Below are 12,904 nucleotides of genomic sequence, written 5' to 3'. Positions count from 1 at the left end.
AATCCAATTCACCCAAAGAATAAATAAACTCAATTTTTAAAATCTTAAAAATATACATAAGTTTTATTTTTGCACATTTTAAGGTTAGGTAAATCTATCATAGTTTTAAAAAATGCAACTTTTAACACTGGGGTTTATTTTATCTTTTTTAATTACATAACTCCCTTATTTAAGTATTTTACAATATTTAAGGCTCATATGTAAGATTTTACACTTTTTAAAGTAAGATTTTACACTTTTTTAAGGTTTTGGAACATTTTATTTTTCTTTTAAAACCATCTTTACCTCATGGATTCCTTACCATTGGGACTTAATAAAAGTTTAACCTCGGTGTGCCAGTACACTAAACTAATTTTCTTTATTCTTTTGTGAACAAAATAATTTGAATTATCAGTCAAACTAACTACGAGTCTTGGGTGAAAATGTTATCCTGATCCTAGAGATGTTGACTGAAATCCCCAATCCATTTCCTGAACTGACTTATTCCAGGGGGCAAAGCAGGAATTAAAACTAACCGGGACTGGGCGCCAGTTGCCTACTCCTTAACGTCCACCTACAACCGTCTGAATGGAGGAGGAATGGTTCCATCTTGAGGAGTACACGTTCCACAAGTCCAAAATACTGTTTATATTTTGTCATAACTACTTTTAGAGCCCCTCGCTGTTTCGATCACTATAGCTTGTCAAACCGTGCACGATGCATTAAATTAGTATACTACGCCACAGTTAGCCTATCGCATTACTCTCTGTACAAATTGTGCATTCTAAAAAATAATACTGAGAAAATATCCAAAACTGACGCTTATTTTATTTTTAAGTACACTTACGAAGCTCTCTGCAGCTGCCGAAGGAGCTCAATCGCTCTGTCCCGACCTGCCATAGTTACTGTTATAAGTTACAAGTCCAATAACATCAGCTCTCCCGTGACGTTGCCGAACAGTGCTGCAATGTCCAGCTTCAATGTTGTCCCCAGAAGCTAAGACTTTGGACTACACGTCTAGTCTGTATCCACCAATCACCTTTAGGAGTTTACATGTCAATCATTATATTATCAAATCGTCGGTAGGTACTGCTTATCAATTATTCCTCTGTACACCAATCATTTTTGCACATGTTTAAGGGTGTCAGGGGGCTTGTGGCTTCTTCAAAGAGCCTAGCTTCTTTTACGCAGTTACTTCATGCCAACAGTGCTCTGTTCTGTAAATGCTGGACATCAACTTAAAGAAAGCGGTTCTGTTCTGGAAGTAAAATCGCGTTGTACAAGCAGCTCGACACATCGTTAATGTGGAATCAAAATTTCAGTTGTGTTCGAACTATTGCGGGACAATGGAGACATTTCGGTAAATACAGGAAAGAAACTTTATTTGCGTCAAAGTGCTTTACACTGAAGCAGAACTGGAACGGGCGTACACTTAAGACAAGTTAAGTTGTATGCTCATATGTTCCGTGCTCTTCAGTTAGTATTCTCTTATAATATGTAAAAGCCAGCCATATACTGTACAATAACGGAGTACTGAATAGTGATGTGTCGTTCGCGAACGAGCCGGCTCTAAGAGCCGATGCTTTGAAGCAAACGAGAGGAGCCGATGCCCGTCGAGCAGAGCCGAAGCTTGAGCGGCTCCAGCTCAGCTCTGCTGAAAATCTCCCAAAATGGCTGAGAGTGCACAGTCTGCAGCCAGACCCTTCTCCAAAATCCATTTGGCAGGGGCGGGACTTTACTTATATGGGCACACAGAACATTGGCTCATAATGCCGGCTCGTTCACGAACAACACATCGGACTAGGATCGTACCATTATGTGAAAGAAGGAAGGGGGGCAGACGCTCCGAAGACAGCGAGTGTTGGTACAGGCCAGGACACTGTCGCTCTGTGTATCTGTCGCTGCGACAGACGAGGAGCCAAATTTAAATGCAAGCGCGTCGTGAAGAAAAAAAAGAGTGAAGAAATGAGTGAAAGCCGAAAAAGAAGCAGCATCTGGCTGCATTTCAGTGATATTGGAGACTGTAAAGCTAAGTGCAGAATTTGTAATATGAAAATATCCGTTAGAGCAGGGTCAACAACAAACCTGCACAGACATATAAGAACCACCCACCCATCCGTGCAACTCGAGGAGAGCGTGCCCTCTCTCCTGCCATCCACTGACCCTGGAAAAAAGCCAAGCACTTCTGCTGCAGCATCCACTGTCTTACCGAAAACTGCAGGTATAACACGGTCTTCAGTTCAAACCAAAATAAGCACATTTATTCCAAAACAAATGACGCCAAACAAACAAATAAGTGTCGATGAGGAGCTGGCTAAAATGATAGCTAGCGACTTTTAACCATTTTCCATTGTGGAGGACAGCGGATTTACAACTTTTGTACAGGCCTTAAACCCCATGTACAGTGGTGTGAAAAACTATTTGCCCCCTTCCTGATTTCTTATTCTTTTGCATGTTTGTCACACAAAATGTTTCTGATCATCAAACACATTTAACCATTAGTCAAATATAACACAAGTAAACAAAATGCAGTTTGTAAATGGTGGTTTTTATTATTTAGGGAGAAAAAAAAATCCAAACCTACATGGCCCTGTGTGAAAAAGTAATTGCCCCCTGAACCTAATAACTGGTTGGGCCACCCTTAGCAGCAATAACTGCAATCAAGCGTTTGCGATAACTTGCAATGAGTCTTTTACAGCGCTCTGGAGGAATTTTGGCCCACTCATCTTTGCAAAATTGTTGTAATTCAGCTTTATTTGAGGGTTTTCTAGCATGAACCGCCTTTTTAAGGTCATGCCATAGCATCTCAATTGGATTCAGGTCAGGACTTTGACTAGGCCACTCCAAAGTCTTCATTTTGTTTTTCTTCAGCCATTCAGAGGTGGATTTGCTGGTGTGTTTTGGGTCATTGTCCTGTTGCAGCACCCAAGATCGCTTCAGCTTGAGTTGACGAACAGATGGCCGGACATTCTCCTTCAGGATTTTTTGGTAGACAGTAGAATTCATGGTTCCATCTATCACAGCAAGCCTTCCAAGTCCTGAAGCAGCAAAACAACCCCAGACCATCACACTACCACCACCATATTTTACTGTTGGTATGATGTTCTTTTTCTGAAATGCTGTGTTCCTTTTACGCCAGATGTAACGGGACATTTGCCTTCCAAAAAGTTCAACTTTTGACTCATCAGTCCACAAGGTATTTTCCCAAAAGTCTTGGCAATCATTGAGATGTTTCTTAGCAAAATTGAGACGAGCCCTAATGTTCTTTTTGCTTAACAGTGGTTTGCGTCTTGGAAATCTGCCATGCAGGCCGTTTTTGCCCAGTCTCTTTCTTATGGTGGAGTCGTGAACACTGACCTTAATTGAGGCAAGTGAGGCCTGCAGTTCTTTAGACGTTGTCCTGGGGTCTTTTGTGACCTCTCGGATGAGTTGTCTCTGCGCTCTTGGGGTAATTTTGGTCGGCCGGCCACTCCTGGGAAGGTTCACCACTGTTCCATGTTTTTGCCATTTGTGGATAATGGCTCTCACTGTGGTTCGCTGGAGTCCCAAAGCTTTAGAAATGGCTTTATAACCTTTACCAGACTGATAGATCTCAATTACTTCTGTTCTCATTTGTTCCTGAATTTCTTTGGATCTTGGCATGATGTCTAGCTTTTGAGGTGCTTTTGGTCTACTTCTCTGTGTCAGGCAGCTCCTATTTAAGTGATTTCTTGATTGAAACAGGTGTGGCAGTAATCAGGCCTGGGGGTGGCTACGGAAATTGAACTCAGGTGTGATACACCACAGTTAGGTTATTTTTTAACAAGGGGGCAATTACTTTTTCACACAGGGCCATGTAGGTTTGGATTTTTTTTCTCCCTAAATAATAAACACCATCATTTAAAAACTGCATTTTGTGTTTACTTGTGTTATATTTGACTAATGGTTAAATGTGTTTGATGATCAGAAACATTTTGTGTGACAAACATGCAAAAGAATAAGAAATCAGGAAGGGGGCAAATAGTTTTTCACACCACTGTATGTTCTCCCTAGCAGAAAAACTTTGTCCCAAACAACTATTCCATAACTATATATCTGAGGATGGAGTACAACACTGTGCTTTCAGAAACCACTGCTCTGGAAAAAAGGTAGCATTTAATGACAACAGTGCTGTGGATGAGGCATTTCAAAGAATAAGTGCAGCAGCAGCAAGATGCAACCCCAGCAGCCTGTCTGCTCCTCCATCAGAGGGCCAAGAGGCAGAAATTGGAGCAGGGGCGTGTTCACAGGAACCACAAGCTTCTGCTGTGTGGAGGCTCTTTGAGGAAAGAGCAACAGGAGACACTGCAAGGAGAAATCCCAAAGCTGATGCTATGCTGGAGTTGAGGTCCTATCTTGAGGAGCCCCTCATCCAAAGACCCACTGAGCTGGTGGGAGGCCAAGGCTGCAGTCTACCCATGCCTGGTTAAGGAAATGGTAGGAAGACTTTGCATTGTCGCTACATCGGTCCCCTCAGAAAGAGTCTTCTCAAAAACAGGACAAATAATCACGGAGAGGAGAAATCGCATCAGCCCATCTAAGCTGAGGCATCTGGCATTTCTGAATGCCAACCTGGACTAAAAACTTTTATTCAAAGAGTCATAGTGTTGTGTTGTTGTTGTTGAGTTTGGCCTTTATTTAATTTGTTTGCTGTGGTTTTGTGTTAAGTTGTTCATTTAAAGCTTTTATTAAAATGTTAAACAATAGTAACTGTATTTTTTGTAATGAAAAAAATACATAAAATACGTAATGTCTGAAAACAATGAATAAGAAATTGCTTATACACAAACCATTCATAATTGCTTAATTAGGCTAAAATATAAGCATCCATCCATCCATCCATTCATTGTCTTCCGCTTATTTGAGGTCGGGTTGCGGGGGCAGCAGCTTGAGCAGAGATGCCCAGACTTCCCTCTCCTCGGCCACTTCTTCTAGCTCTTCCGGGAGAATCGCAAGGCATTCCCAGGCCAGTCGAGAGACATAGTCCCTCCAGCGTGTCCTGGGTCTTCCCCGGGGCCTCCTCCCAGTTAGACGTGCCCGGAACACCTCACCAGGGAGGCGTCCAGGAGGCATCCTGATCAGATGCCCGAGCCACCTCATCTGACTCCTCTCGATGCGGAGGAGCAGTGGCTCTACTCTGAGACCCTCCCGGATGACTGAGCTTCTCACCCTATCTTTAAGGGAAAGCCCAGACACCCTGCGGAGGAAACTCATTTCGGTCACTACCCATAGTTCATGACCATAGGTGAGGGTAGGAACATAGATCGACTGGTAAATTGAGAGCTTCGCCTTGCGGCTCAGCTCCTTTTTCACCACGACAGACCGATGCAGCGCCCGCATTACTGCGGATGCCGCACCGATCCGCCTGTCGATCTCACGCTCCATTCTTCCCTCACTCGTGAACAAGACCCCGAGATACTTGAACTCCTCCACTTGGGGCAGGATCTCGCTACCAACCCTGAGAGGGCACTCCACCCTTTTCCGGCTGAGGACCATGGTCTCGGATTTGGAGGTGCTGATTCTCATCCCAGCCACTTCACACTCGGCTGCGAACCGATCCAGAGAGAGCTGAAGATCAGGGCCTGATGAAGCAAACATCATCTGCAAAAAGCAGTGACCCAATCCTGAGCCCACCAAACCGGACCCCCTCAACGCCCTGGCTGCGCCTAGAAATTCTGTCCATAAAAGTTATGAACAGAATCGGTGACAAAGGGCAGCCCTGGCGGAGTCCAACTCTCACTGGAAACAGGTTCGACTTACTGCCGGCAATGCGGACCAAGCTCTGGCACCGATCGTACAGGGACCGAACAGCCCTTATCAGGGGGGCCGGTACCCCATACTCTCGGAGTACCCCCCACAGGATTCCCCGAGGGACACGGTCGAATGCCTTTTCCAAGTCCACAAAACACATGTAGACTGGTTGGGCAAACTCCCATGCACCCTCCAGGACCCTGCTAAGGGTATAGAGCTGGTCCACTGTTCCGCGACCGGGACGAAAACCACACTGTTCCTCCTGAATCCGAGGCTCGACTATCCGACGGACCCTCCTCTCCAGGACCCCTGAATAGACTTTTCCAGGGAGGCTGAGGAGTGTGATCCCTCTGTAGTTGGAACACACCCTCCGATCCCCCTTCTTAAAGAGGGGGACCACCACCCCGGTCTGCCAATCCAGAGGCACTGTCCCTGATGTCCATGCGATGTTGCAGAGGTGTGTCAACCAAGACAGTAATACAACATCCAGAGCCTTGAGGAACTCCGGGCGTATCTCATCCACCCCCGGGGCCCTGCCACCAAGGAGTTTTTTGACCACCTCGGTGACATCAGTACCAGAGATGGGGGAGCCCTCCTCCGAGTCCCCAGGCTCTGCTTCCTCATTGGAAGGCATGTTAATGGGATTGAGGAGGTTTTCGAAGTACTCCCCCCGCCGACCCACAACGTCCCGAGTCGAGGTCAGCAGCGCACCATCCCCACCATATACAGTGTTGACACTGCACTGCTTCCCCTTCCTGAGACGCCGGATGGTGGACCAGAATCTCCTCGAAGCCGTCCGAAAGTCATTCTCCATGGCCTCCCCAAACTCCTCCCACGCCCGAGTTTTTGCCTCAGCAACCACCAAAACCACATTCCGCTTGGCCTGCTGGTACCTATCAGCTGCCTCCAGGGTCCCACAGGACAAAAGGGTCCTGTAGGACTCCTTCTTCAGCTTGACGGCATCCTTCACCGCCGGTGTCCACCAACGGGTTCGGGGATTGCCGCCACGACAGGCACCGATCACCTTACGGCCACAGCTCCGGTCAGCTGCCTCAACAATAGAGGCACAGAACATGGCCCATTCGGACTCAATGTCCCCCACCTCCCTCGGGATGTGGTCGAAGTTCTGCCGGAGGTGGGAGTTGAAGCTACTTCTGACAGGGGGCTCTGCCAGACGTTCCCAGCAGACCCTCACAACACGTTTGGGCTATAAGCATCCAAGTGATACTAAATGAAGAGCCATTCGGGAGCCGTAAGAGCCGACTCTTTAAAGGGAGCCGATCCAAAAGAGCCGAAGCTTTGAAAAGAGCCGGAGTTCCCATCACTAGTACTGAACGCCCTGTTCCAATGGTTGGGATAACATGCGAACTCCACACGTGAAGTGACGGGGGGCGGGACTCGCATTCCATATATTATATATATATATATATGAAACCTATTACAACTTGGAAAGAACCTGCACCTTAGAGGAGTAATAATAAAAAGTAAGTTTTTATTTACGTAGCGCCTTATCTGAAATTCAAGGTAAGTTTACAAACCTGCATTAACAAATAGGTACAAAGAAAGCCGGCATATTTCAGGTAACAATACAAAATATCCATCCATCCATTTTCCAACCTGCTGAACCAGAACACAGGGTCACGGGGGTCTGCTGGAGCCAATCCCTGCCAACACAGGGTGCAAGGCAGGGAGCCAACCCACCGCAGGACACACACACACACCAAGCACACACTAGGGCCAATTTAAAATCGTCAATCGACCTAACCTGCATGTTTTTGGGCTGTGGGAGGAAACCCACGCAGACAAAGGGAGAACATGCAAACTCCATGCAGGGAGGACCCGGGAAGCGAACCCGGATCTCCTTACCGTGAGGCAGCAGCGCTACCACTGCACCACCGTGCTGCCCACAATACAAAATATAAAAAACAAAAATAAAATCAAGAAATGTATAGTAAAATAAAAATAATACATCCGTCAGGTCTTGTTAAATCAATGGTAAGGGATGTTTTAAGGTTGGACTTGTAAGAGGAAAGGTTTGTACAATCGCTGAGAGACTGGGAAAAGAGTGTTCAACATTACATTACCTTGGTGCACAGAGACAAGCCTGGTCCCAGAAAACCCGAGGGAACAAGCAGGTCTATAAAGTTGAGTGAAGAGCAATGAGATAGAAGGGACAAGGTGATTGAGTGCAAGTTTAATGTTAACTTCAAACCCACTTAATTCAGATAAGGGTCGTGAGGAGGGCTGGAGCCAAATCAAGCTAACATAAGGCACAAGGCAGGTACAAACCCTGGAAAGTGAATTCAAGAGTGAAGTGTTTAACTTGAACACAAGAAGCCAGTGTAACTGGAATAGAACAGGAGTGATTAAGTGTGGATTTCCTGTTAGGAGTGAGTTGGCAAACTTGAGTTTAGGAAATACTGCAATTTACTTAAAAAATTTGAGAGGGAGACCGGTGCAGTAATCCAGACATGAAGTAGGAAAATCATGAATTAGAATCTGTGCATCAGTGGTTCTCAAATGCAGTCCCGTAGACTCCCTGTGGCTGTTGGTTTTTGTTCCAACCGGTTTCTGTCAGTGCATCACATTTACATTATCTTTTTAAATCCCGGCTTAATCAACTGTGCTTTTAATTTTCTGTCTTATATTTGCATTCAGAAACTGCATTATTGTTAAATTGAGTTTTAGAAGAAATTAACCAACATGTTTATTTTTACTTTATCTTCTGATGCTGAACAAGGTTTATGTAATGCACACTAGTAACAAAAAAGTCAAAATATTTAAAAAATGTAACATTTTGCTAAGAACACTGAAAGTGATAAAACTTGTTTTATATTGTTTAATCAAAGAATCCATTAAACAATTTTGTCATTTCCATTTTTGGTGGATCTGTATATATTTACTTCTAAAAGATTATAAATTAACAACATCTGAAGATAGTGCGGGACCTCCCAGCTGCAGACTGGAGTCAAATCCTGACTGTGAGCAGTTTCCATCTTTGTGAGGCTTTTATGTTCTCAAGTATTTTTTTTCTCTCCAGGTATTCTTCTTTTCCTGCCACTCCCAAAGAGAAGTGTGTTGGTTTAACTAGTAGAGCCTAAACTAGCCCAGTACCAGTGTCCAAGGACAGCCCTCCATCTTGCTCCTGCTGTTGATCCTTTATGCTTCAGCTCACCACATACTTACATGCAGTTTAAGTGAGACCAGCAAATGATGATGGAGTAGAAAATACAAACTTTTCGATACATTATGCAGTAGTCAACTGAGAACGCATGTCATTTGTTAAGAATTACCGTACTTTGGAACTGTTCAAATTATTTTTATGCATTCTTCAAAAAAATTAAAAATAAATAAATACAAAATACTACTTTATCAGAATGCATGAAAATAAAGTCGTCATATCTAGGCATTACAATTTTTAAACAATAAAGCGGGTAATCTATTTATATACAAGTACATTATATGTAGTTTTATACACCCTTTGGGGAAAAATGTGAAGAACACCATGCACATTTGAAAATTTTGTAGCACTGCAACATTTTTTTTCTCCCTCTCTCTTTCAGAAATGCACATATCCATCTAGTATTACTTCCAGTTAAATCTGAAGTACAAACTTGAATACAAGTGTTGACTGTGAAGTGTCTCAAAATGCAAATGTTTATTTGTTAACAATACACAACTTTCTAGTTTTATTAAAACACCATCCACTCATTTTTTATATGAGGTATTAAAATAATCCAGAAAGGTCAAGGTTTTTCATATGTATCCTGTAACCATTTTAGGTAAAAATGCACTTTTGAAATGCTAGAACTAATTAATAAAGAGTCAATTTTCAAATTGTATAAATATTTTACCCCTGTGACCCTGTGTTCAGATTCAGCGGGTTGGAAAATGGATGGATAAATATTTTAGACTCTGTCCAGATTTTCACCTCTCTAGTCTCTGTTTTGTTTTACTTAATATTTGTCAGTTATTGGATGCAACTGAGAAGGCAAATTCCATGTTTTCTTGTGTAAACCTTGAAATAGAGCTGCAAACCTCTTTGCAGATAGGTAACAATAATCCAGAGTGAAACCAAAAAAAAAAAAGGGTATGCATATATTGTACAGTATAATTTGTCATACAGTGACTAATTTGACCAATTTACTTATTGGGTAAATACTGTTGTACGTACAGAGTACACTGAAATTCTCACTTGTATGCACCTTTTAATAAACATACAACACAATGTCATTCTCTGATGTTAAGTTTAGAATCTATTTTACCTCAAACCTACTATCTTTCTTATCTGAAATAACTACACAGGAAAAAATTCAGAGTTTACGTAGTTATCTGTTTTGATATAGACCCCTAGGCCCTTGCTCCTGGGGATCCCACAGGGTGCTGGATTTTGTTCCAACCAGATTCACAATAATAATTGATTTCATTTAATTAGCTGGTCTTTTTCTCTCTCTTCCTTTATTCTACATACAGAAAAGCACAGCAGTATGATTTTTACATTTAATAGACATTTGAAAATATATATTTTTATTTTTGTTACAATTTAAATTCTTAGCTGTTTTGTTGTTTTCTCGTTACTTTACCCTTTTTTCAGTGCAGTTTGCTCCCTGAATTATATCCTAATAATGACAATTAAAAACAACACAATGTTGAAAGGCTACAACTTCTTCAGCATCAAACCAACTTAACGTGCTCATTGGTAAATGATGGATTAAACATCTGGTAACACCTGAAAAACCAGGATGAAAATATTGCTAAAAAGTACTGAAAGAAAAACTAACTACATGAGCCTCATATAACTGCTTAGTACATTCATAAAAATTACCAGCCTTAGTTTTGCAATTTCTACATTGACCCCAAAATACAGAAATTGTAAAATAACAGCTCACCCAATTAGTCTAGGACTCCAATTAAAAATTACTTGGTGAAAAAAAAAAAAAAGTCATGGGGGTCCTCTCCAGGAATGAGTTTGAGAACCACAGCCCAAAGTAATTAAAGTAAGTCTTGTTGACCATGGCCAAAAGTTGCATTGAAGAATCAATAAAGCATTTATTGAAAGAATCACACAACCGAAAGTCACATTTTTCAACTCTGGATTGTGCAAAGAAACCTTAGTTTTCATAACAATCCTGCCCACACAGAAGCAGAATTGTCTCTGCAATACACACTCAAAACACAAACTTTCACAATACTGAAATCACCAGTTGCTTCAGCTTATATTTAATTTAGAAGACTGGGAAAACATTGCATTTGTTTAGTCAAAAACATTCCATTTGCAGCACACCGCAGCAGGCACCATACCCGTTTCACTGCCTTTTTTTAATTTCAATTATCATTAATCAATGGAACCCAAAATTAAATGTGTACAAGGCACTTGAAAACAAGGATGTTAATTTTACAAACAATACTTGTGACAGTTACTAAAACAATACAGTCGAACGTCACTGACCAAAAGTCAAAGAAATATGGGGAATAAAAATTGCATGGTTGAGAAAGTTATGAAACCAAAAGATGGATAATTAAAGCCTGAGAAATTCGACCACATCAAAAACAGAAAGGTACCATTGCGGTCATTTGCATTAATCACCTCGGGATACCCTTGCAATTCAGACCCGTCCAGTCCCGTGTGTCATTGGTCTGTTCGTCTGAAATGCTTGTCATTCAACTTCAGATTCTAGGTTGAGTCCTCTCCGCTTTGTGCAGTCTGTGTCTTTAGTCTTACAACTGGTGCTCGACTGGCAACAAAAAAAAGGTCAAAGGCAGCCAGTGGAGGTGACAGCAACCTCTCTGTGTTGTGCACGGCTCCTCTTTAAAAAGTATACACAGTATGTAATGAGTCTCAACGACTCTCTCTTGGGGGCTATTTTCCGTGATGTTTTTTGCTCTTCGGACCACCTCTGCTCTTCGGACCACCTCTCCCCTTCCCTCCTCCTCCTCTCCCTTTTTTCTTGCCCCCTTTCCCTCCTCGTCTGCCCTCCTTCTTGTGTCTGGCTGCCTCCGCGTCCTCCTCCCGCATCTGCCTGTTCACCGCCCTCGTTACGTTCATTCGCGGCTTCTTATTTTCCATCACTTTCAGGAGATCGAGCTGTCTCTGCTTCTCCATGTTAAAGTCACCGATCAGCGGCTGGAAGCTTCTCTTTTTGCCCACAGTTCGTGTCGGCTTTTCTTTTGGCAGTTTGTCTTGAAATTTACCCACTGAAGCGGTGGAGATTCTGGCCAGTTGCATTGCTTTCCCCAGTTCAGCTTTTGACTGGTCCTTGGGGGGCACCTGCACACTAACCTTTTGCCCCCTCGCGATGTTTTTCAGCCGGTTCAGCTCATTTTTGGCCACGCGCTCATTCTTTGCTTTAAGGCGACGGGCAAACTGGTCCTCGTTGGGGTCGGCGCTCTCTGGGACCTCGATGAGCCAGTCCTTGGTGTCATCTTTGGCCCGCTTGTACCCCCAGCGCCTTCTCCACTCTTTGTGGACATCGTCCCACACCAGGTTTGTTTTCTTTTTCTTGGGGATGCCCTTCAGCTTCGCGAATTCCTCCCACTTAGTTGGTGGACGGGGTTTGGGTAATGGCTTCTCCCTGGGGAGACGGGTGTGGGGCTCAGGTAGCTTGGCTACCACCGCTTCCTGCACCCTCTCCGTGGGCAGTTTCCACATTTCATTGATCAGCAACTGCGTGTTGTCCCGGGCGAGTGATCTCAGAAACTCCTCTTTCTTATGCTTTCGAAATAAGCCCACGTCCGCAGGGTTTTTGTCAAACGCAGCTAAGTTTCCGATATCGAATTCCAACTCCAGCTCCTTGTGAACAGTGATATTTTTGAGTATTTCAGCCTCATCTTTCTCAACTTTGGCGAGCACGTCTTCAATACTGCACGCTGCCATCTTGACGTTGCCTGAAACAGAGGAGCACGTGGCAAAAGGTCAAGCGCAATAAGTACTTCCGAGTGGCTCGCGCACGGCTTCTGTTGTTGTTTTCAAGACGTCCTCTAGATGGCTGCCGCGTCATTCTTATGCTTTTACTCAAAAGTTACTTTTATAAATTGTGTTACCGCCGAGTGAACTGTCTTATTGCATCATGTACTTAAGTATATTATAGAATATGAAGGGTCCAGTAACGTTTAGAAGTTAAAATAATCAAAGTACTCTTTAGAATAAGGACACGAT

The 12,904-nt window shown here is 43.2% G+C and overlaps 2 protein-coding genes across 2 annotated transcripts in view; both read right to left on the bottom strand.

Moving 5' to 3' along the window:
- adhfe1 (alcohol dehydrogenase iron containing 1) overlaps positions 1-990 on the bottom strand; it is a 48,390-nt gene extending 47,400 nt beyond the window's left edge. Inside the window, exon 1 of the mRNA XM_028803586.2 lies at positions 827-990. Coding sequence (XP_028659419.2) covers positions 827-879 — 53 coding nt within the window. The 5' untranslated portion in view covers positions 880-990. The remainder of the gene's footprint in view (positions 1-826) is intronic.
- A 9,950-nt stretch (positions 991-10,940) lies between these two features.
- Positions 10,941-12,660, bottom strand: rrs1 (ribosome biogenesis regulator 1 homolog). Its single transcript, XM_028803585.2, has one exon. It carries the CDS (start codon positions 12,620-12,622, stop codon positions 11,609-11,611), a length of 1,014 nt encoding a protein of 337 aa, XP_028659418.2. The 5' UTR covers positions 12,623-12,660; the 3' UTR covers positions 10,941-11,608.
- Between the last annotated feature and the right edge of the window lie 244 nt (positions 12,661-12,904).

The sequence above is a fragment of the Erpetoichthys calabaricus genome, chromosome 6 (assembly GCF_900747795.2).
Source record: "Erpetoichthys calabaricus chromosome 6, fErpCal1.3, whole genome shotgun sequence".
NCBI classification, from domain to species: domain Eukaryota; kingdom Metazoa; phylum Chordata; class Cladistia; order Polypteriformes; family Polypteridae; genus Erpetoichthys; species Erpetoichthys calabaricus.
The sequence above is the reverse complement of the archived record's forward strand: the minus strand, read 5'-3'. Positions and strand labels throughout refer to the sequence as shown.

What these genes read in the sequence shown, in the direction of transcription:
- rrs1 (XM_028803585.2), bottom strand. Translation starts at nt 12,622, where the DNA reads ATGGCAGCGTGCAGTATTGAAGACGTGCTCGCCAAAGTTGAGAAAGAT.